At 41.4% G+C, this 20,725-nt stretch overlaps 1 protein-coding gene, 1 long non-coding RNA gene, 2 other non-coding genes and 1 pseudogene across 8 annotated transcripts; 1 reads left to right on the top strand and 4 right to left on the bottom strand.

The window, feature by feature from the left end:
• Window positions 1–1,566: 1,566 nt before the first annotated feature.
• On the bottom strand, window positions 1,567–10,893 carry LOC118242501 (uncharacterized). 2 transcript variants are annotated; one of them, XR_014117991.1, is made up of 4 exons: window positions 7,010–10,893; window positions 3,981–4,737; window positions 2,494–2,866; window positions 1,567–2,332 (listed from the first exon to the last, which is right to left on the bottom strand). It is a non-coding gene; the product is annotated as an uncharacterized LOC118242501 (long non-coding RNA). The 2 variants fall into 2 exon arrangements; XR_014117990.1 differs by having other exon boundaries at window positions 2,254–2,378.
• Window positions 4,823–4,941, bottom strand: LOC118242601 (U2 spliceosomal RNA; annotated as a pseudogene).
• On the bottom strand, window positions 9,765–9,928 carry LOC113584392 (U1 spliceosomal RNA). The gene has a single exon (XR_004776927.1). It is a non-coding gene; the product is annotated as a U1 spliceosomal RNA (small nuclear RNA).
• On the bottom strand, window positions 10,681–10,871 carry LOC145651912 (U2 spliceosomal RNA). Its single transcript, XR_014118006.1, has one exon. It is a non-coding gene; the product is annotated as a U2 spliceosomal RNA (small nuclear RNA).
• A 5,820-nt stretch (window positions 10,894–16,713) lies between the features above and the next one.
• On the top strand, window positions 16,714–18,996 carry mrpl28 (mitochondrial ribosomal protein L28). Of its 4 annotated transcripts, none has more exons than XM_027032375.3 (6): window positions 16,714–16,872; window positions 17,193–17,493; window positions 17,781–17,933; window positions 18,101–18,235; window positions 18,386–18,472; window positions 18,774–18,996. In XM_027032375.3, exons 2-6 carry the CDS (start codon window positions 17,206–17,208, stop codon window positions 18,867–18,869), a joined length of 759 nt encoding a protein of 252 aa, XP_026888176.1. In that variant the 5' UTR covers window positions 16,714–16,872; window positions 17,193–17,205; the 3' UTR covers window positions 18,870–18,996. The 4 variants fall into 4 exon arrangements, with proteins under 4 accessions (XP_026888176.1, XP_081555960.1, XP_081555961.1 ...); XM_081699835.1 differs by lacking the exon at window positions 16,714–16,872 and adding an exon at window positions 16,904–17,092 and having other exon boundaries at window positions 18,101–18,228; XM_081699833.1 differs by lacking the exon at window positions 16,714–16,872 and adding an exon at window positions 16,907–17,092.
• The last annotated feature ends 1,729 nt before the right edge of the window (window positions 18,997–20,725 follow it).

Genomic DNA, 20,725 nt, shown 5'->3' with positions numbered 1-20,725 from the left:
TCGCCCCCCCTCCCCCTCCTCGTTATTTAGCTTCCATGTGAGCTCATCTAAATTTAAAAAAAAAAAAAAGGATTTTCCGCTAGGTGTCATAGACATCTCCAAAGTGCCCCCGGACCTCTCCGATTGCACAAAAAGCCGTCAGCCACCATACATCCAAGATTTGTTTCGCAAAAACATCACAACGATGTTTGACAACGTAGTAAAAACAATATTAGTTTCATTGCTAAAAGGATACACGATAGTAGCTTCACTGCTAATAGGATAAAAAGTTATACCGGGGAGAACACATTGTAAATACTGTAAATAAATAGTACGCATTCTCTTATGTACAAACATTCATTTAGACTTACGAAAGCCGAGCCATTTCCCAGCGGGAAACATTTGTAATGGAAACATCGTAGTCCATGTTCGAAGCTACTGAACCGTCACGCTCCGCTTCCAGCTCATATGTGCACGCAAACAACTCCACGTTTACTTCATCTAAAGTAAACCTCTTCCTTTCCATGATGTCCAAATGTATTAGCGATCAAATCATCCAGTAAATATATCGACGACAACACCAGTTTCACCAAACAGCTTCACACGCGTACGCTACATCTTATCTGGCTACAGCGCAGCAGAGGTCTATTGTTTTGCGCATTGCCCCCCTCCCCCCTCCCCCCTCCCACCTCCACAAAGTGAACGGAAAAAAACACGAAAACAAGCACCAGCAACAGATGACGGTAACTTACCTGTACTGTGCGGGTACTGCCTGCTCTGATTGGTCAGCTCGTCCACGTTCTGCTCGCTGAACCCACAGAACGATTCCGCCCCTACACGTCTCGCCTGTCCTTCAGTCTGCGCTCGAAAACGACGTAAAATCCAGCTGTTTAACAAGAATGAATTATGCCGAGTTAATGATTAAAGATTTCAACTGATAATTTGTCAGATTTATCTGCAGGCGAACTCTTGTGTATTGCCATGTTTTGTTTTGTTTTGTTTTTAAGCGCAATACATTTTCAAGCAGCACTCGCGAAATCATTAGTTTTAGAAAATCTTCCATCTTAGAATTCATTAAGTTTATGCTGGTTTCGAAGCTCTTCGCCGTCCCGCAACAGTGAACTGGGACTGCGACATTAATTAGCCAGCTAGCTACAGCATGTAATCATAAAACCAATTGCACCGATGTAAATATAAATCCACATTCACGTGAACATTATTTAACATTTAGTGATGTAAAAAAAAAAAACCCATATCGCCATATTTCCGCGCAACGTAATCTAAAATTGAACCTGCAGCCGATTAACAAAACCATTCCAACACGCTAAGATTAATTGGGCTCGTTACCCGATCTCGAGCAATGGGTCTACGGGTTAGCTACAGCCAACAATTCGACACCGGAACACTCGTTGTAGCTAGCACACACCTTGTTTGCTTCAAACATCCTAAAACACAAACAGTAAAGCATACTTACAGACTGTGAGCCGCCGAGTCACACACGGTTGTAACAGCTGCCGAGGCACGGAGTAAGAGAGATGAAAAACCAGGATCGAACTTCACACGGGTTTTGAAGCTGTCCTCCTTGAAGTACATTTACGGCATTTAGCAGACGCTCTTATCCAGAGCGGCTTACAAAAGTGCTTTGTCATTTACTCATAGAATACATCCTAGTACAGTACAGTAGGTTAGAATCAAACATGCCAATGAACTAGAATACTGTAGAAATACAGGGACGAATGCTGACACCTAGAAGTACAAAATACATAAGGTCTATTTTAAACAATGATAGGTGCTATAAACAATACGTGCCAGAGTTTGTTAAACAACATAAACCATACCCTACAATAAGTACTAAATTAGTCAGTCAATATGGGAGCAGTGTCAGTTGTCCTTTAGATATTCTGCAAATAGATGGGTCTTCAGTCCGCGTTTGAAGACTGCAAGGGACTCTGCTGTCTGGACAGCAGTTGGGAGTTCATTCCACCATCTCGGAGCCAGGACGGAAAAGAGTCTCGATGCTTGTCGTCCATGAGACCTGAAGCAAGGTATTTCAAGCCGAGCCGTGCTTGAGGTACGGATCGGGCTTTGACCGTTGACCTCATGTATGAAGAGGCTGGTCCATTTTTGGCTTTGTAGGCAAGCATCAAGGTATTAAATCTGATGCGTGCAGCTACAGGGAGCCAATGAAGGGAGCGCAGCTGTGGAGTAACGTGTGAACGTCGGAAGATTGAAGACCAGTCGTGCTGCTGCATTCTGGACAAATTGTAGAGGTTTGATGGCTCTTAGAGAAAGATCAGCAAGTAGCGAGTTGCAGTAGTCTAGCTTTGAGATCACAAGAGACTGCACAAGCTTCCTGCGAGAGAAACGGTCGAATCCTTGGTATGTTACAAAGGAGGACTCTGCAAGACCGGGTTAGATTAGAAACATGAGTTGACAACGACAACTGGTTGTCCAAAGTTATGCCCAGGGAGTTCTCAAAGGAAACAGCAAGCTCATGGTAAGGCTTGGGAGTACCTGGGATGAACAGAAGCTCGGTTTTACTGGGGTTGAGCTTCAAGTGGTGGGCTGTCATCCATGACGCGATGTCAGTCAAGCGTGCTGAGATACGTCTGGAGACCTGCGTGTCAGAGGTTGGAAAAGAAAGAAATAATTGAGCGTCATCAGCATAGCAGTGGTAGGAGAAACCATGAGCAGATATTACATCACCAAGAGAATCGGTACCACCCTGGCGGTTTTGAATGCAGTAGGCACGTATCCAGAAGATAAGCAGTTGTTGACGATGACAGAGACGAAAGGAAGCAGATCTTTTGCGATTGTCTAGAACAGAGCGCAAGGAATTGGATCCAGCGGACATGTAGTCAGGAAGTCAGGAGTTGAAGAATTTCATCTGAAGAGAGAGGAGACAGAGAAGTCAGAGAGTTGGATGTTGGGGAATGCACATCGGTTGGAGGAGTGGGTAACAGAGCAGTGGAAGAAACAGTGGTAAAAATTCATTTCAACCACTGACTTCTTCATGGTTCTACCTTTGGCAGAGCATACAAAGGAGATTTCCCGTCACAACCCAGAACGCCAAATATCTTGAACCAAGTTTCACATAGGCCCCTGCCTACTCAATTCACAACGTACGCAACCTCAAGCTCTTCCCAGGTAGACACCTCCCTTCACGACGGTGAGGTCAACACAGCGAACCAACCCCTTCAAGCTCAATTTTAAAGCAACCATTTTCAAAACCTCTTTAGACATATAATCATATTGGCCTCCCCGGTGACATAGGCCATGCCATGCCTACATTTGTGAAGCATTTCATAACTTGGGGGAAACTCATAACAGATTCTCTGTTCACACAGATGTGATATAAAAGACAAAGAAGTTTTATTTTATCTTTTTTTTTTTTTGTATGAACTTGTGTTCGAATCTGCTCCTGCCTGACACACTCACCTCTCGGGTCTGTGTTGAAGGACACTCATGGAGCAATACATTTAATGTAAAAAGGAACCTGTGAAATAGTTACCCAATTTTTAAAACCAGATTAAGTAGTAGATTTCCAATGTTTTACACTTCGGCAGTACACGGCAAAGGCGATCGCTGTAACTATGTGGCCTAGGTCCCCAGGCCTGCACTGAGGCATACTCAATAAGCAAGCATTTCATTTGCTCTTGAGTACGCAAAATCTGTAACTCAATTTAAAAATGGATTGTAGGTGGGATTTTGCATAACTTGGATTGGTGGAGTCACGAATACTATAGAACCACGTGATCCAATCCCCTCATTTCAGGTCCATATTAAACTTTCTCCTGGGGAGGAAATGGTCCAAAGTCAAAATTGCAAAACATTATGCTTGGTGATCCTAGCAACACCAAGCTGGAAACAGGGAAATTCACTTACACAGTCTTCTGTATGCAGTGATAAAATCATGAAAAGATTTACACGTTTCACTTTGCGAACAAGGTGGATGAACCGTCTGCCTTACTGAACAACCAGTGGATGTACAGGGAGCGTACCTAGCGTGGGAGTTCTCCTACTCCACTGCTGTAGTTGTTTACGTCCCTCCGTGGGCTGTGTCGAAGAGCGCTAGCGACATCTTTCACTCGGTCATCGCGGGACTTCAGAGAAAACATTCCAACGCCCTCTTATTGATCTGTGTTTATTTCAGTCATGTCTCCTTTTCTCCTGTCCTCACCAACTTTAAACAGTATGTTAACCGTGCAACGAGAGGGCATAACGTTTTGGACCATTTTTTACGTCAACGTGAAAAAAAGCATAGAAAACGGGTCCGAACAACACAGCAGATGTGTTGAATGGGATGAAAAGCTTGACAGTCTGTAGAGTACAAGGAGATCAGGCATTTGCATCTGAACTTAATCTAATGTTTCAACAGGTTTGACACAACCCCCACCACTGTGTGCTCAGACGGTGAGACTAGGTCTCCACCCAACCTGCCCCCATTCACACCTCTGTTGGAGTCCCTGCTCTATGACCCATCAACACCCCTGTCACCCTCTCTGCTCTCAGCAGACTTCTGACCCCAGAGGACAGCCTCGTTCCTGCCAATAGCTCCCTTCAAAACAACATTAAAATAACACTTGACCAGGACCAATTCTGCCATCCTCCCTTCATCTCTTCCCCCACAACCAGGAATTCTTAGCTCCCTGCATACTCCCTCATCACCCAGCCCTACCTTCACCATCGTCCAGGTAAAGCGGGAGCTCTACGGGCTTCACAGTCACAGAGCTAGTGGGCCTGATGACATCTGTACTCCTAAAGAATTTTAAAAGTGAACACAACACACAGAATTAAAACAAGAAGCTTGCCATATAAATATGAGCTAAGAATCTTTGATGATGGGAGGTACACTGTTCACAGAGGTGCTGCGATACTGGGTCTGTGTGTGGAGTGGATGGAACAAGCCCCTATTCCATCTCCCTGTTCCAAAAATCTATTTAATATATGGTCTCCAGGTAGGGGACCGGAATTACAAATAGCAAACCTCTGCAGAAAAATCATCAAACAATACCTATGTTATATGCAGACATGCTAATGCTAATGGTACTGATGAGGAAACCACACCCTCGAATCAGAATTTAAATTGCCCAATTTTTATTATTATTTTTTTTTACCTGCTAGTCTCCACAGTAACCTCTGCTGGCTTGAAAGCAAAAGACAGCCACACGCAGGGAGAAATACTAGAGTACCAACTATATAAACAAGGCAGTACGTCCTTCAAGAAGAGAATAGATTGAATATGATTGAATGTGAAGGCAAACTTTGCCTGTCTTTTCAGACTGAAGCCCTAGATCTGGTCCACAGCCATCCTAATATACATGTTTAACACATAAACTGTCTTTTTTAAATTGGTTGTGCCTCACATCATTTGTATCAGATATTTCTAAAATGTTGCTTCCCTTTCTAGTGCTGTTAGTTTTAGTGAACTCTAACCTTATCACAAAGCCTCGTTGGGTGTTCTTTAGTTTAAATCGTACTTCTCATTCATTCTATCTTTTTCAACCGTGCCATCATTCCTCCAGATTCAAAGGGGACAAAGAAAACACATGATCTGGATGTCTGTCACAATTATCCTAAATGAAGTGCAATTGACATGCTAGTGACCAGCAATGGCCCCCTGACGACTGATGAACAAATAAGCAAACTAAAAACGACTTCTGCATTAAAACAATTCGACATGTAAGCGGGGTGTTAATGGATGGCTTGTTCCTTTTCATTTTTGCTATGCTCCTGGAGGGCTTAGACCCCCATTCACACTCACGCGTCTGCCGTTAACTATCGGCAGAGGAAAAACAAAAAACAAAAACAGTTGACTTTCCCTTATGGTAATTCCTGGTTTAAAATTCTAGCTAGGTCACTTTGTCCGTGGAAAGTCATTGGGCGTGAATGACGTCACACGACCCGTTTATTTACATTTAGCTAACGCGTTTATCCAAAGCAACTTATAATTACAAACGAGTACAGCTTGAGCTACTAGGTTAAGGGTCTCGGCTCAGGTGCCCAAGTTGAACCAGCAACCTTTTGATTGCTAGACAAATGCCTTAATCACTGAGCCACCACTGCCTCAAAGCCAATCAAAAATTATTTATTAGACTTTGGACCGAATTTATTGTATCTATCTGTCACATCTTTCTCTGCATTAGCTTGGCGCCAACTCAAAACCAGCCCAACGATCTTGTGAGACACAAGTTAGCAGAAACACAAAAGATCGACGAGCCTTATTTATGTGCTTTACATAAGTACCAGCTTCATGGAGGAAGCTTCTGAATATGCTGAACATAATCGTGGACCTTATTTCTCGTCTCCAAATAGCGGACTAGGCGGCTGACTACCTTTCGTCTTTAATTGGTATCTCAAAATGTTTTCATCATACACTATGTCATATTGCAGCCAACGTCTATACAGACGCACGTACTTGGGCAACATACGCCATACATTGGTTTAAAACTAGGCCTACATTTTCAAATCACATATGACCAAAAGGCCGAGATAGAGCACAGTTTCTCAGGAAGAAAACAAAAGGACACGTGCGCTATTGCGTTTAATGTTTTCATATCTGCCACTAGCCTCTATTCGTGGCAAGCAGTTTATTAAACGACCAAGATATTTTAGCTGATTGTCGTCTCATCAACAGTCACGCAAAAGAACGTCTAGCAGTCATTGGCCTGTGGCCTCGGTAAACCGCTGCAAATGTTACCTTAAACACGCACCTATCGACTGCCGTTACAAGCAAAAGCAATTTCCATACTTCGAACTTAGCACTGCTTTTAAACAGTCAGATCACGCCAAAAGATTGTTTTATTCCGAAAGAAATTAAACAATTCTAACGCGTTTGTTCAAAAGGGCGATTTTAGGCTTACGGTGAAAAAACTTGTGACGCGCACTATTACTGAGAGTAGTTTCTCTCTACAAAAACGTACCGTTACACAAATGATGATTCTGCTTTGAACAGCACTTCTCCCCATTTCCCTAATATTATTATATACTATATTTACATAGCATGTTATTTTCCAAGAAAAATGCTTACCTCACATTATACGTGCGTCTGATTCAGAGCGGGTCTTAAATTTAGGCCTGCAAAGTAAATCCGCGTCACGGCAAGAGGATCTGCAGTTCGGTTCTACGTTTGGCAACTACTAAGTGCATCATTTCTAAAGACTAATTCCTCATACGTGCGATTATCAAGCAGATTTGGCATCACGTCCTAGACAAGTGAGAGATTAGAGAGCTAGAGGCTTCCTGGTTGACTAAAACTGCGGGCATGATTTTATTTTAGGCTTTCTATCTGAAATAGTCAACTTACTCAGTACTAAAAACACATCCTTCAAAACCTAGGTAAAACGTAGCTTCAAAATGAATCCCTGAGCCATTTATATTTTTCTTCTTCATTTCTTTCTTTGTCCTTAAAATTGTTTTGTATTCATTTTGGCAGCTTGAATTTTGGGAAAGGGTTCAGGTTCCTCTTGTTCTTAACATTTAAAGGCTTCTAAATGTGTTGTGAAACAGGTAGTCAGAAGCCACAGCATTATCAGATGCTGATGCACGTCTAGCTTCCAGAATCTGCATATATTTTACAAATTGACAGGGAAAGATGATGGAAGGTAGGGATGAGTTTGATTTCCAAACTCAGTATAGGGCTGGGCTTCCCGTGGTTCTTTTTAAAAGAGAGGTATGCCTCATTTGAGTTGATCAAGTGTCTTCAAATAATCATTTTTATCCAGGTGACTACAAGCAAAGCAAAGCACCATATCCTTCATTTAATAGGTCAGTTACACTCCATGTTTATCAAAAGCATTTAATATTAATGGTCATAGTAATGCCACACAAATTCACAAAGTGTTTAAGACATGTCTGGCTCAGTTTGCTTTCTGTGTGAACTCACTAAAACAGTGCAGATTTTAAATAAATGACCACAAAAAGAAGAAATGATATATTGCAACAGGAAAAATAGATTTTTCTTTAGAAATGAAAGAGTAGTTCAAAGAGAACTCAGCACCTTCTATATCATAATTGTAACCAACATTTTCATTATGTGAAATAATTGATTCAAGCTTAAGACTAGAAATTAAAAAGAAATTACAGTTTATCAATCGAATGGGAAATTCGATTCACACTTATCCTCATTCCAGTAAAATGCCACAGTATTTACAGTTTGATGTGAACAAAACAAACAAACAAACAAACAAAAACTTCTCAATTTTTGGTTTATGACAACCAACCGCAGATAAATTCTGTATAACCAAGATTATGCCTCGGTCGTCATTGCAACTGTTTTCTCCCACAGACAATGTTTAAAACAAAATCAAGCGCCACTAAATGTGTCAATTCTTAAATGTAAAAAACAGCTCTGAATTTATTTCCCCCCTACAATACAAGGTAAAGGGCAGGGTAAACGGGGTCAAAAATGCAGCAATAAGAAGCGCTTACATTTAATTTTGCTGCTAATTTCAGTTACAAAAGTGGCTTTTTGCTCTTATACAAAATGGAGCTATAGTTATTAAAGAATTAACATATAGCCCAAGTTGGGAGTTTAAGGGACAATTTACTCTTGAATCTCTCCTTTAAAAAAAAAACTTACAGAGCAACAAGAATAATGGAAAACCTTAAAAAAAAAAAAAAAAAAAAAAAAAGTATAAAAATAATCAAAATTAAAAAAAAAATCAAGAGAATAAATCTGTATATTAAGCAAAAAAAGGAGCGGTAAAACACGATTCACTAAACAAATTCATGACTAATTGTTTTCTCACAAAAATCAAGAAAACATTCATGGAAAAGACCTTGTGCGATCCTAAAATGCTTTTTTCATGATAATAGATTCTCTTCCAATGGAAATAGCATGACAAAACACAAAGATTCTCAGTCACAGTAACTAAAATTGAAAAAAATCTCTTAAAACCTGTATATTTCGAACCATTAGAAACACGCATTTTATAAAATTCTTAATGCTTTAGAAAAATGTTCATATATCCATTAATATACATTTATATCTTCACTAAATTCAAGTGGCATGGCCAATATGATATATCTAGGCTTGTCTAGTTTTGAAGATAAATTAATACAATAAATTAACAGCACCAATGAAAAACTACAAACGGCATTTACACATTTCTGTATTCAAGACAGAAACAGAAAAAAAATAAAAAAAGAATAGAGATGCCATTTTTATACATGTTTTACTGCCATTGCTACGACAGCACAAACCGTGTTTCATTGTAAGACCGTCATGTTGTGTAAGGTCGCTGATAGTAAACTGGGGTCTTAGCGGCAAATTGATTAAAGTGAATTGGTTTATGTGACTACAACACCCCCACACACCATTTCATTTTTAACATGTATTTACTGAAATCAAACCCCCTACTGACCAGGTGAAAATTCCTGTGTAGTGTTTCTTTGCAGTCTGAACATGCATCTGTTCTCCACTTGCCGTATTGCTCCCTATAGTCAATGACAAGCTCCTCATCTTGTAGCAGTGACAGCAATTTGAGCTTCCGTAGACCTGATCTTAGTCAAAAGGCTAACCAAGCGTCAGCAGCCTATGAGAGGGGTACAGTAAACATGTTATACTGTGTGAAATTGTTTTCGTGAACAAGAAACCTAACGTGCATGAAAAGCATTTTGTTCCTGTGTCACTTGTGATTTAAAGCAATAAAAAGATAAGAGACTAGCTTCTAGAAAATAAGGGTTTAATACGCAAAGCAAACACACTCAGCAAGGGTGCACCGCTGCATCGAGACCCACAACAAGACGTAAACACACACAACTATTTTTGAACCCAAGTAAATCAGGGGAGAGCGCGAACGCAGTCCCCCACTACCAGAAATTATGCAGTCGAGATTCCCACATTTGGGGAATTCGCAGGGGTCAGCACAGCCGGAGTGCAATGGCTGAGCCTCACCCTGGGTGAACCACCTGCGTGATCATGGTGTCTCCCCTGCCAGGTAAGTATGACCTCTACCCGCGCGCTAGCGGGGAGTCCCTCGGAGCTTCCTAATGCACTAGGACGGTGAAGACACACGAATGAAGACTGAATAAAGACTGCAGCAAGACGAATATAATGTTTTCACACATCCGACTGTCTACAATGTGCAGTATTGAGAATATTTGCAAACATGGTTTGCCGTTTCCCGTTATTATGCATTAACGGGTTCCACGGGAGAACATATCGTCACTTCCGGCGTAGGTCAAACGCTGTTCTTGTAGCTCGTGTAAAAAAAGTAGTAAAACGCTCGTTAGTAAACACAAAGCGTACGCTACTAAAGCACCGAACCGTGTTTTTCCATGCAAACATTGCGTTCACTCATTCCAAGCGTAAGAAGACTGCTGCCATATCGCTGCCTTGGGAACATTTGAATGCTGGCTAATGCAATGGGAGTTGTCGTTTGCTATCTGACCGAGATAGGCAAAGATCAGCAGTAACGAATCCGCTTCCAAAAGAGAAAGAACCGCGCAGTGGCATTTAAAGGCATATTGGTGTTTCACTACCGGAAATATGTCAGGAATTCCAGTAACAAAGACCCCCCGTGTCAGTTTTAGCCTGCATGACTGCTAGACATTTACACGTTATTTTATCACGCACTAGCTCTGCTCAAACAGCTTTAGAATCTGGCCAGCACAACGCTAAAGGAAGTCGAAACACATTCACAGCGCACACACAAACTCAAAAAAAAAGATCTAATTTTAACCCCATAAAGTCCCCGAGGGGAGTGCACCGTTCCTGGAAGTACTGCAATACCAGGTCGATGCGTGGAGTGGACGGAGCAAGCCCCTATTCCATCTCCCTGTTCCAAAAATCAATTTAATATATGGTCCCCGGGTAGGGGACGTATCAGATATTAAACTGATAAGAACAGATACTACACTTGATCTTAGCCAAAAGGCCGAGAAGCGATACCGACCGCCTAGCCGAACTGCGGTAGCCGTTCAAGGCGTTAGAAATAACACTTACGGTTGTACAACAATTCGCCACGACTTTCATAAAAACGGAAGGAAACTATCTGAATATCCAATTTCAGTCATGAAATCCCCGTGAAAAACTATGCTGCATGTAGTGCACGGACCCGAAAAGTGACTCTTTCAATAATGTGACTTATGGTTGCCTACCGACCAATCAAATACAAGTATGTCAATTCTTTTCTAATATGGTCTTCAATAATATCTTAGACACAATACAACTTCTGGACTTGCAAACGATTTAATATTGTGCTGTCGCACAATATTGTAGCACAAAATTCTATTCACTGTTCTGACAAATATCAGTTAAATGTCAAACGTTTAACAAGCTTCCGTGTCCCTCTTGTGGTTAAATGCAGTACTACAGCATGTGGTACCTCACCATAAGGCCGTTTCTAATAATGAAATCCTCTCTGAGCCATTAAAACCGTACGACAAAGTATCCCAAGCAAAACTACAAAATGCGAGAAGGTAAATTAACCAACCACTGTGCAATATTTCATCTCAAATGAGAAAATTAACCACCACGTATGGGTTTTTATTTTTATATTTTACCGTTCTTTTAAAGACATTAATTTTCTCAGCAGTGCCTTGAAGGTTTTGAAGGAGACCCTGCGATGGCAGCTTGAAAGCTTCTGTCTCAGAGACAGCACGCACTGACGTCCACCACTACCAACAGCAGATCTGCAGCTCCAGTATGCCCGACGACCACTTGACCTCATCGGCCACTTTGACCCCATCGACTGTAATAAAAACACCAGTCAAACACTTGCATCAGGCGGTGCTAAAACATGTATTTTGGTGTTTTTAAAGCTCCCCTTTAGGAAATACATGTAAAGATAGTCTCACTGATGAATATTCAAGTCGATGCAGGGGCCGCAAAAGGTGTTTGCCCCACTTAAACCCCCGAGAACATCGTCTTTAATTTGTCTCCTCCTGGCATTAAGAGAGGTGTGTTCACGCTTCACCAACACACGGCCGAGCGTCTGGCGGAGACACTGACTAGTGCGCATGCTCTCTGGCTCAACTCTACCGCGTCAGCGCAAACAACACGGACCATATCGGCCATGTTTGTGGTCTCAAATCTTCACAATAGGACACAGTCAACCGCACATGTTTACGCCTGCATCGGAGGACACACCAGTTCTCCAACACCGTTGATTAACACATTCACTAGATGTCGTGTCAAATGACATTCGTCTCCACTTCTGTGGTAAAGATGCTAACCACCAGATAGGTAGAATGACCGAGTTAACTGTTAAAGTAACCGAGCTAGCTAATTATCTTCTGAGTTATGTTTTGTTGCTGAAATATAAATGAGACATTTACCCCACCAAAAAGATTTTGAAAAATAATACGAACCTCCGGGTAAATAAACTAGGCCGTCACACACTGTAGCTAACCCCAGATTTTCTAATATAAGGTTGTGGCCACTGGGGGGCAGCGGTAGTGTTCAGTTTGAATGTCGAGAAAACGCATATAAAACATTTAAATTACGAAAGAGCTGTTTCGTACAAATCAATCAAAGCACAAATAGGAGCTGTCGTGTAAAGAAAATTGTGTTAGCCAGCCAGCTAACTAGATTTGGAAGGTCGATGTCCATTCACCACTGTGCCACACAGTATCTTCCACTAGGTGTACTAGATCTCTCCAAAATGCCCCAAACCTCTCCAAATGCACGAAAATATATTTTTGTTTGCTTTGCTAGTAGATCGCAACAATGTTCGACAACTTACTAAAAGACAAAATCATCTTAACTTTTATTATCTCAATTACAAAAAGGCTCAAATAAGCTAAAGGTTATGCTGGGGAAATACTGCGATACTTGAAATAAATAGTATGCGCTCTCTTATGCACGTTCATTTAGACTTACGACATTTCCAGCATGACATCGTTTCCATCACAAATGCTTCCTTTTGCTCGTAGTCCATGCTAGAAGCCACTGAACCGCCACTCTCAGCTTCCATCGCAGCACTGCACCCAAACACCTCCACATAAACTTCAGCTAAAGTAAGCCTCTTCCTTTGGTCAAAAGCCTCTCCGTGATGGTCAAAAGTATTGGCGATCAAACGATCCACTAAAACTATCCGTGAATGGATCCGTTTCGCCCAAGAGCGTGTGCGCTACTGCTTACCTGTCTGGGCGCACCAGAGGTCTCCTGTGCTGCGTCTCCCTCTGTGGCGGTGGACGTTTTCAGCTGAGGGAACGACACTTTTGAACCCCTTCCCCCAACACCTAGTTTCTCAGAGGTGTGAACGACTGTCACTCAAAGAAAATGGCTCTTTATGGCCCAATAGCAACCACGGAATACAGAGGACAGCTCCGGCTCTCTATTCATGAAGAATTCTACGTGAAAACGACACTGTGAAAACAGTTGCTCGTTTTAATGTAAAACCTCGCGCCTTGTCTAAGCAGAAATAAGCAGGTAGTGTGGGGAAAATGCAGAAGATAGCCACGCTAAATGTGTCCGTCTGAAACGTGTTTGAAAGCTATACTGCTGCACAGGTCCAAGGCCCAAATACTGTCATATTCTCTCAGGGTAAATATGCATACGGATGACCACACAGACATGTGTGACAGGCATTACATTTTTTTAAAAAAAGTGACGCTTAAAAAAACCCAGCAACAATTTAAAACAACTTACACTTATGACTGAGTACAACTTGAGGGTCTTGCTCAGGGGCCCAACACTGGTAACTTGGCAGCAGTGGGGCTTGAACCAGCGACCTTCTGATTTCTTCTCCAGCACCAAGCACAGGTCATAATTTGATTTGATGCATATTTAGAAATGCTTGTATCATTTCTAATCGTGTTTTATCCTTCCTTTTCTTGTTGAATCTCTGTCTCTCTTTTTTCCTCCAAATAGGCAAATGTGTGCTTGCAGTACAGAGGCAGAGACTGGAGCAACACGTTAGAGATTAGAGAACAGAGGCGGCAGCAGCGATGGCTTTAGTTGATTTCTTTACCAAACGTTTGTAAATTGCAGTAAATGCAAAAAAGGGTGTGTAAGTGTAGTGTAGGAGATTAAAGTGTAGGAGATTTTGACTGAACCATAGTTGAAAGGAGGTGTGTCTTTCTGAGAGATTCAACCAATGGGAGGGGTGTGTGTGAGTGGGTGAGTGAGAGAGAGACAGACCTGAGACTGTACACGTGTGGGGACACAATATGTGCCAGAGTAACCGGGGGAGTGGAGCGGAGATTAAAGACTGGGGTAGTATGTATTCATATGAAAGTCAAACTTTTATATTTATTTAATCATTTGATGTTTTTCTCAATTAAAGAATTGTAAAAAAAAAAAAGTCAATAAAGCCAGTGGTTAAGGGATTTATCTTGTAATCAGAAGGTTGACAGTTCAAGCCCCACCACTGCCACCATTGGGTCCCTGAGCAAGACCCTTAACCCTCAGTTGCTCAAGTTATATTCAGTTATAATTGTAAGTTAAAAGTCACTTTGGATAAAAGTGTCAGCTAAATGCCATAAATGTAAAACAATTTTGAGGACCCTCTGTTAGATTAATCATTTTTAATATAACATATATGGAAGGGGAGGGGGTGGGTGATGATTAAAATATGATGTCTGTAATTGAAAAGAATGACATGCATGCACAAACACACACACACACACACACACACACACACACACACACACACACACACACACACACAGTAAAACCACACTAGATTGCTGTCTGTTTGTCCTATATACAGCCTAGTTAGCCATGCCTGATTACATCCCAGTTGTCCCTCGTCCATTTCCTGCTGATGTTTTTTTTTAACTATGCTCAGACTCTTGCTCCTGTGTTTTGCCATTGGCGCAGCATCAGCTTTTAACAAGAGGATTCTGAGCATATCTCACCTGAGCATATCTCACCTGAGCATATCTCACCTGAGCATATTTCATCTGAGCATATCTCACCTGCGCATATCTCACCTGAGCATATCTCACCTGAGCATATCTCACCTGAGCATATTTCATCTGAGCATATTTCATCTGAGCATATCTCACCTGAGCATATCTCACCTGAGCATATCTCACCTGAGCATATCTCACCTGAGCATATTTCATCTGAGCATATCTCCCCCGCTGTGGTCTGAAGCCACAACCTCTTCGAACATTAGCATGCCAAAGTCATCTCCATTAAAACTGGAGATGACTATACTCACTGCTGCCTCCAAGCTGCTTCTTCCCACACAAATGATTTTTGGACACCATGCCCATGTAACGCAGTTGAAGCATTGGTTTGAATTATGAGTAAAATAAGTAAAACTTACCACAAAACAAAATACTAAGTACTATATTTCATCCATATATAGCTCTAGTATAGTGAGAGAGACAGACAAATAGAGACCTCATACTGCAACATTATATAACTACCATCTGGCATTGAATACTCTAGACCTTCATTAAAAGGGTGTGTTTACACTGCCAGGGCAGAAGTACAGACCATGAATGTTATGAGATAGATATGTGTAAAACAGTCAGAGCGAGCCTTGACCCGTGGGTTACCCTAGGCAAAATTTTGTCTGGTATCCTTTGAATCATTCAGTCATCTATCGTTGTGTTTCTCACACACTGCATAGCTTTGTCTTTAAGATTTTCTTTATTTTAGAAACTAAACACAGTATTAAAGAAACTTAAAAAACCAACATCTGTTGAGCAGTGGTAGTTCAGTGGTCAAAGTACTTCCCCAGTAATTGAAATGTTACCAGTTCAACCCTCACTGTTGCCCCTGAGCAAGACCCTTAACCCTCCAATTGTTTTGTCATAATTGTAAGGTTCTTTGGAAAAAAGTGTCAGATAAATGTAAATATTTAATATATCCCTGACCTTGACGTGCATCACTGTCATGAAATAATCAAGGTTATTCACACATCTTGGAGTGGTATTAATGTTGTGACTGACTGGTGTAACATTAGATGCATTGATTAGAGTTACCTATTTGTGCTATGATAAGACAATCTAAATGTTCACTGTCAACTTTTGCAAAGGAAATGATGTTAGCCAAGAAAATAATTATAGATAATAAAAAATAACGTGAAACTATAATTTGAAATTAGATAAGTAGTTGTTATTTCGCTGATTAACATGCACTAAGAAAACGAATCGGCTAAAATTACTTTTAATTACATAAATAGCCACTTTAGTTACACCAATAACATTCTTTGTGACAGAATGTTACTGATAACAATTTATATTTTTAGTTTGTTCATATGGTATCAGAAAGGTTACAACCACGCTACACCTAATACCATAGAAGCAATCTTGAAATAAAGACTCTTAATATGTCATGAAATATCTTCTAGAAATATCTGATAGGCTAGAGTTTTAACACAAACATTCCAGTGTTTTACATCGAACAGACATGACACTTGAGAGAGGTTTGGAAAATATAGCTGACGAGGACAGTTCCGAAATGGAGAGCGCTATGAAGTAAGTTTTCAAGTTCTGAATGGAACCCAAGCGGTGGAAATTACATGGTGAGCAGGTTTTCAGCTTCTGCATGAAAGTGTTTTGTTGAGTAAACGTGCGCATTCAGCGTTGATAAATGCATTCGAGTTAATTAGCTGTGCGTGCAAATTCCCGTGTAAAACAATTATCTTTGCTTCTCTATTTTGACACAAAATGAATATCATAAACTGTACTCGAGATCCAGCTGCAAGTGTTTATTAAAGATGGGTGTGACTTCCCCCACCGGATGAGCAGAGAAAATGAATCAATCACCGCTTTAACAGTTTCCAGAGCGAATCAGCGGAGCGCGTCTTCGCCTACGTCACCGGACATGGCGGAGAGTGTCCTTGAGTGACACGTGTGTTGCAAGATAATCGGAGTCCTCAGAGCTAGCTAAGATAGCTAGGTTAGCTACCTGATGGAAATGGTTTATGTAGCTGACTAGTTAACGTTAGCTCAGCCAACATTAAAACGTCGGTTACGTTTAATCAGGTACGTTTATTAAAGAACATAATCGTTGGTAGATACATTGCATAATTTCTTCAAAATGAGCAAGCTAGCTTCACTCGTTAACGCGAGCTATCTCATTGGCTAGCCACGATCAGCCTGGCCGTCAAGGATTGTTTACATGAGTAATACGCTATTATCTAGCTAAGAATATGACAAGAAGAAACCTAAGTCTAAGATGTGTGGTTTGGACAGACACTGTTATGTGCGTTTCCATTATTATAGTTTGAACAGCACCGTTTAGCTATATACCTTCTTAGCCACCAAGCTAAATAGTTTCTTTGTCAATATCTTGCGTCCACCAGCTCAAAAAACAGGATGCCTTTACACAAGTACCCGCCACGACTTTGGGACGCCCTGAAGTTAAAAAAAGGCATCTTCGCACGTCTGCCTCAGCACTACCTCAAAGCCTTGCAGAACACGCCCCCTCCGACGCCCGTGCACTGGAAACCTCTGGGCGTGAAATACAGGGCTAACCCCAAAACGGGCCACCGAGAGCGGGTTCAGGACATTCCTATTCCAGTGTACTATCCGCCGGAGTCGCAGGATGGACTCTGGGGAGGGGAAGGGTGGATACGCGGATACAGATACGCCAATAATGATAAGGTGGGTTACTGCGAAGGCAACGGACTTACAGGGTTGAGCTTGAATAGGAAGATTGAAACGCTTAAGTCTTGGACTGCCACAGCATAGCACATCATTTGTTGTTTCTCTGTTCTAACTGATTTTTTTGTTTCACAAACATTTATAGAATTAGTTGAATTCCATTGTGCTAAATGAGTGAAAATACCAAACCGCATTGTGGAAAAGTTAGCCAGTGTGTATTCAGAATGTCCAGTTGTGTGCAGTTCCCTAAAAATCGGTACATGCTCCTAATTTCTGTTGGTCTAAAGATGTCTACAAGGGTAAAGAAGACTTGGAAGCCTCAGCTTTTCAAGAGAGAGCTGTACAGTGAAATCCTTGACCAAAAGTTCAGCGTCACAGTCACAGCTCGTGCGCTGGATCTTATCGATGCCGCTTATGGCTTTGACTTCTATATTCTCAAGGTAATGACTGTTTTCTGGCATTAATGCTCTGACAGGTACAGATCATGAAACAGTCTGATCAGAATGCACCAGAGGTGTCTCAGGGCAGCGAGTGTAAAGTCATGTTCTGCTTGCTTGCTTGCTTGCTAAACTAATTTTTCTGCATGTTGTGTGTGTTTGGGGCTCAGACTCCAAAGCAGGACTTGAACTCTAAATTTGGGATGGAACTCAAGCAAGCCATGCTTCTCCGGTTAGCGCGGAAAGACTTGCAGCTCCATCCCGATGATCCCGCTCGAAGGGAGAAGATTTACAATAAGTACAAAGTACATACAGTCTATGGTCACTGTGAAGCTTCGTCATTGGTTTATTGATTTAAAATAAGAATGGGTTTTGGCGTGTAATATGAATGGACACGAACCACTGTCCTGTGGGTGTGGCTGACCTCTTTGGGCTTCTGTGTTGTGGTGAGCCAGCAGTTTGAGATCCCAGAGGAGGAGGCAGAGTGGATGGGGCTGAGCCTAGAGGAGGCAGTGGAGAAACAGAGACTGCTGGAGCGTAAGGTGATGGACGCGCACACGCAGTCGGACACGATACCAAGCACAAGGGCTTCAGTGCTCATGTCTACTGAGATACACTGGCCACTTGAACATAATGTCTCTGTTCCTTGCAAGCTGTGACAATTATCTGTCCAGTCAGTTCATTCACCTCCCCAACACTAATAACCAAGTCCAGAAAATCAGAATAAATCCACAGAGGGCAAATCTCCAGGTGTCTCCTGTGCTGAGTACAGTTTGAGGTGCATCCCATCCAGTGGAGGTTTTTGGTAATGATTTCCCTCATTTAACCTGTTTGTTGATGCAGGATCCTGAGCCCCTGTACCAGAGATGCGTGGACAGCCTGGTGAGAGAGCTGGCTATCCAGAAACTGACTGAGCCTCAGCTTGTGAAGAAGGACTGATGGCTCAGAGCAGAATTTCAGCTTGTTTGTACAGAAATGCACTTACAATGTATGGGATGACCTGTAAATATCTAATGATTTCCACACAAACAATAAAATCCTTCACAGGTTTAAGGTTTGCACTCAATATTTTGCGGCTGTTTTATTCGTAGAGATCATGACTGATCAAGTACTTTGTTGGCTAGTTTACAATGTCCCTGACCACCAGCAGATGGCAGCGGTTCATATGTATGGCTTCACAGCAAGTGAAGCTGCTGTCTTAGCAAGCCTGTGCTAAACCTAACAAACATATTCATCTCACCCTTCCAGTGGGTGGTCATGTCTCTTTTTTCCCCACTTACACTCAGGCCTTCTACCAGAGGCCTGTGAGTTGGAGGGTGCAGTATTTTCACTGGATTTTCCTAGGATTGCACTCTTCCAGACTGGGATTGGTGTCATTCCTGGGATCTGTTGGAGCCACTCCTCCCAGCATAGGGCTCACAGCCCCAAGTGCCGCTGTCACCATTGGGACAACCATGGGTCCCTGGTATTTTGGACATTTCCATCACTTGAGACTCCCACATCTATTGCCACTGGCATTTTCTGCATGTTATGGTATGTTCCATTTGAACTGGGAAATTGGAAATTCTGAATTCCCAGTCAGAATTTTCAAAAAGTAGGAAATCCAAAAAGTTGGATTTCCTACTTTGGAAGCTGGGAGAGCCTTACCAACTTTAGAATCCACAATGGTTACCAAATGCATCAACAGAAGAAAAAGTTGTATTATAGTTTTCTAGCCCTTTTGTTTTTCTCATTGTCAGTCACACACAGATATGTTCAGCTAATCTCTCGGTAATCAGAAGGTTGCCAGTTCCAAGTCCCACCTCTGCCAAGTTGCCACTGTTGGGGCCACTGAGCAAGACCCTTAACCCTCAGTTACTCAAGTTTTGTTCTGTCATAATTCGCTTTGGATAAAAGCATCAGCTAAATGCCAAATATGTAAATTATATTGTTCAGAAGTTCTAGGCAAGCACAATAAAGGGTTCCACGTTTGTTTACCAAATGTGTCACTCAAACACTAAATGTAAGTGGGACATCATTCCAAGCTCTGTCTCCTGAGGTACAGGGAGCATAGTGTTCTCTACTATCATGATTTCTGGTGATTTGCCACTACTTTTATTCTATTCTATTAATTATTCTATTAAAATCTATTAAAATTCTCTTGATTAAATCCAGTCTTCAGTAAATAAGTAACAACTGGTCTGTTACATGGAGGTGACGAATGCAGAGCTCACAATTACTGACAAAATGGATTAATTAAATTCAAGCAGCTTTTCTGTGAAGTAAAGATACTAGCATATTCTTTATTTTCACACTGATATGAACAGAGAAATGATCATCAGAATCTGCCCTGTTGGAATACCAAATGCTGTATGCTTGCCACAGTTTAAACTGAAGTTAACCAATGGTGGAGTTTCCCACTGGCTTTAGGCCAAGTTTCACCTCCGAACTAGACAAAGGCATGGTTGAATTGCTGCAACAATTCCTGTCCACCAATCCTAATAGAGGCGGAAGCGCGCTGAACCTTGTACCCATAGCTAATGTTTCACTGTGACTTTATCCATACATGGGTCATGTAATATTTATAAAGAATTAAAATGTGTAGGAATCCTCTTATTGACATAATTGTGTTTGAATTGACCATTAAGTGCTTGGCAAATAAAAAAATTCCTGATCTCTATCTATATATAAACCACAATCTAAAACAAACAATTAAAAAACTTTTTTTTTTAAGAGAAAAATAAATATGATTAAACTCAAGTTTAAAAGAAATGTCATCTGTAGTAACTGGTATAACTGGCTGGTTGGCAAAGGGC

The sequence above is a fragment of the Electrophorus electricus genome, chromosome 17 (assembly GCF_041902795.1).
Source record: "Electrophorus electricus isolate QZ-2024a chromosome 17, ASM4190279v1, whole genome shotgun sequence".
In the NCBI taxonomy this organism is placed as follows: domain Eukaryota; kingdom Metazoa; phylum Chordata; class Actinopteri; order Gymnotiformes; family Gymnotidae; genus Electrophorus; species Electrophorus electricus.
Note: the sequence above shows the minus strand (reverse complement) of the source record. Positions and strands in the feature narration are given on the sequence as shown.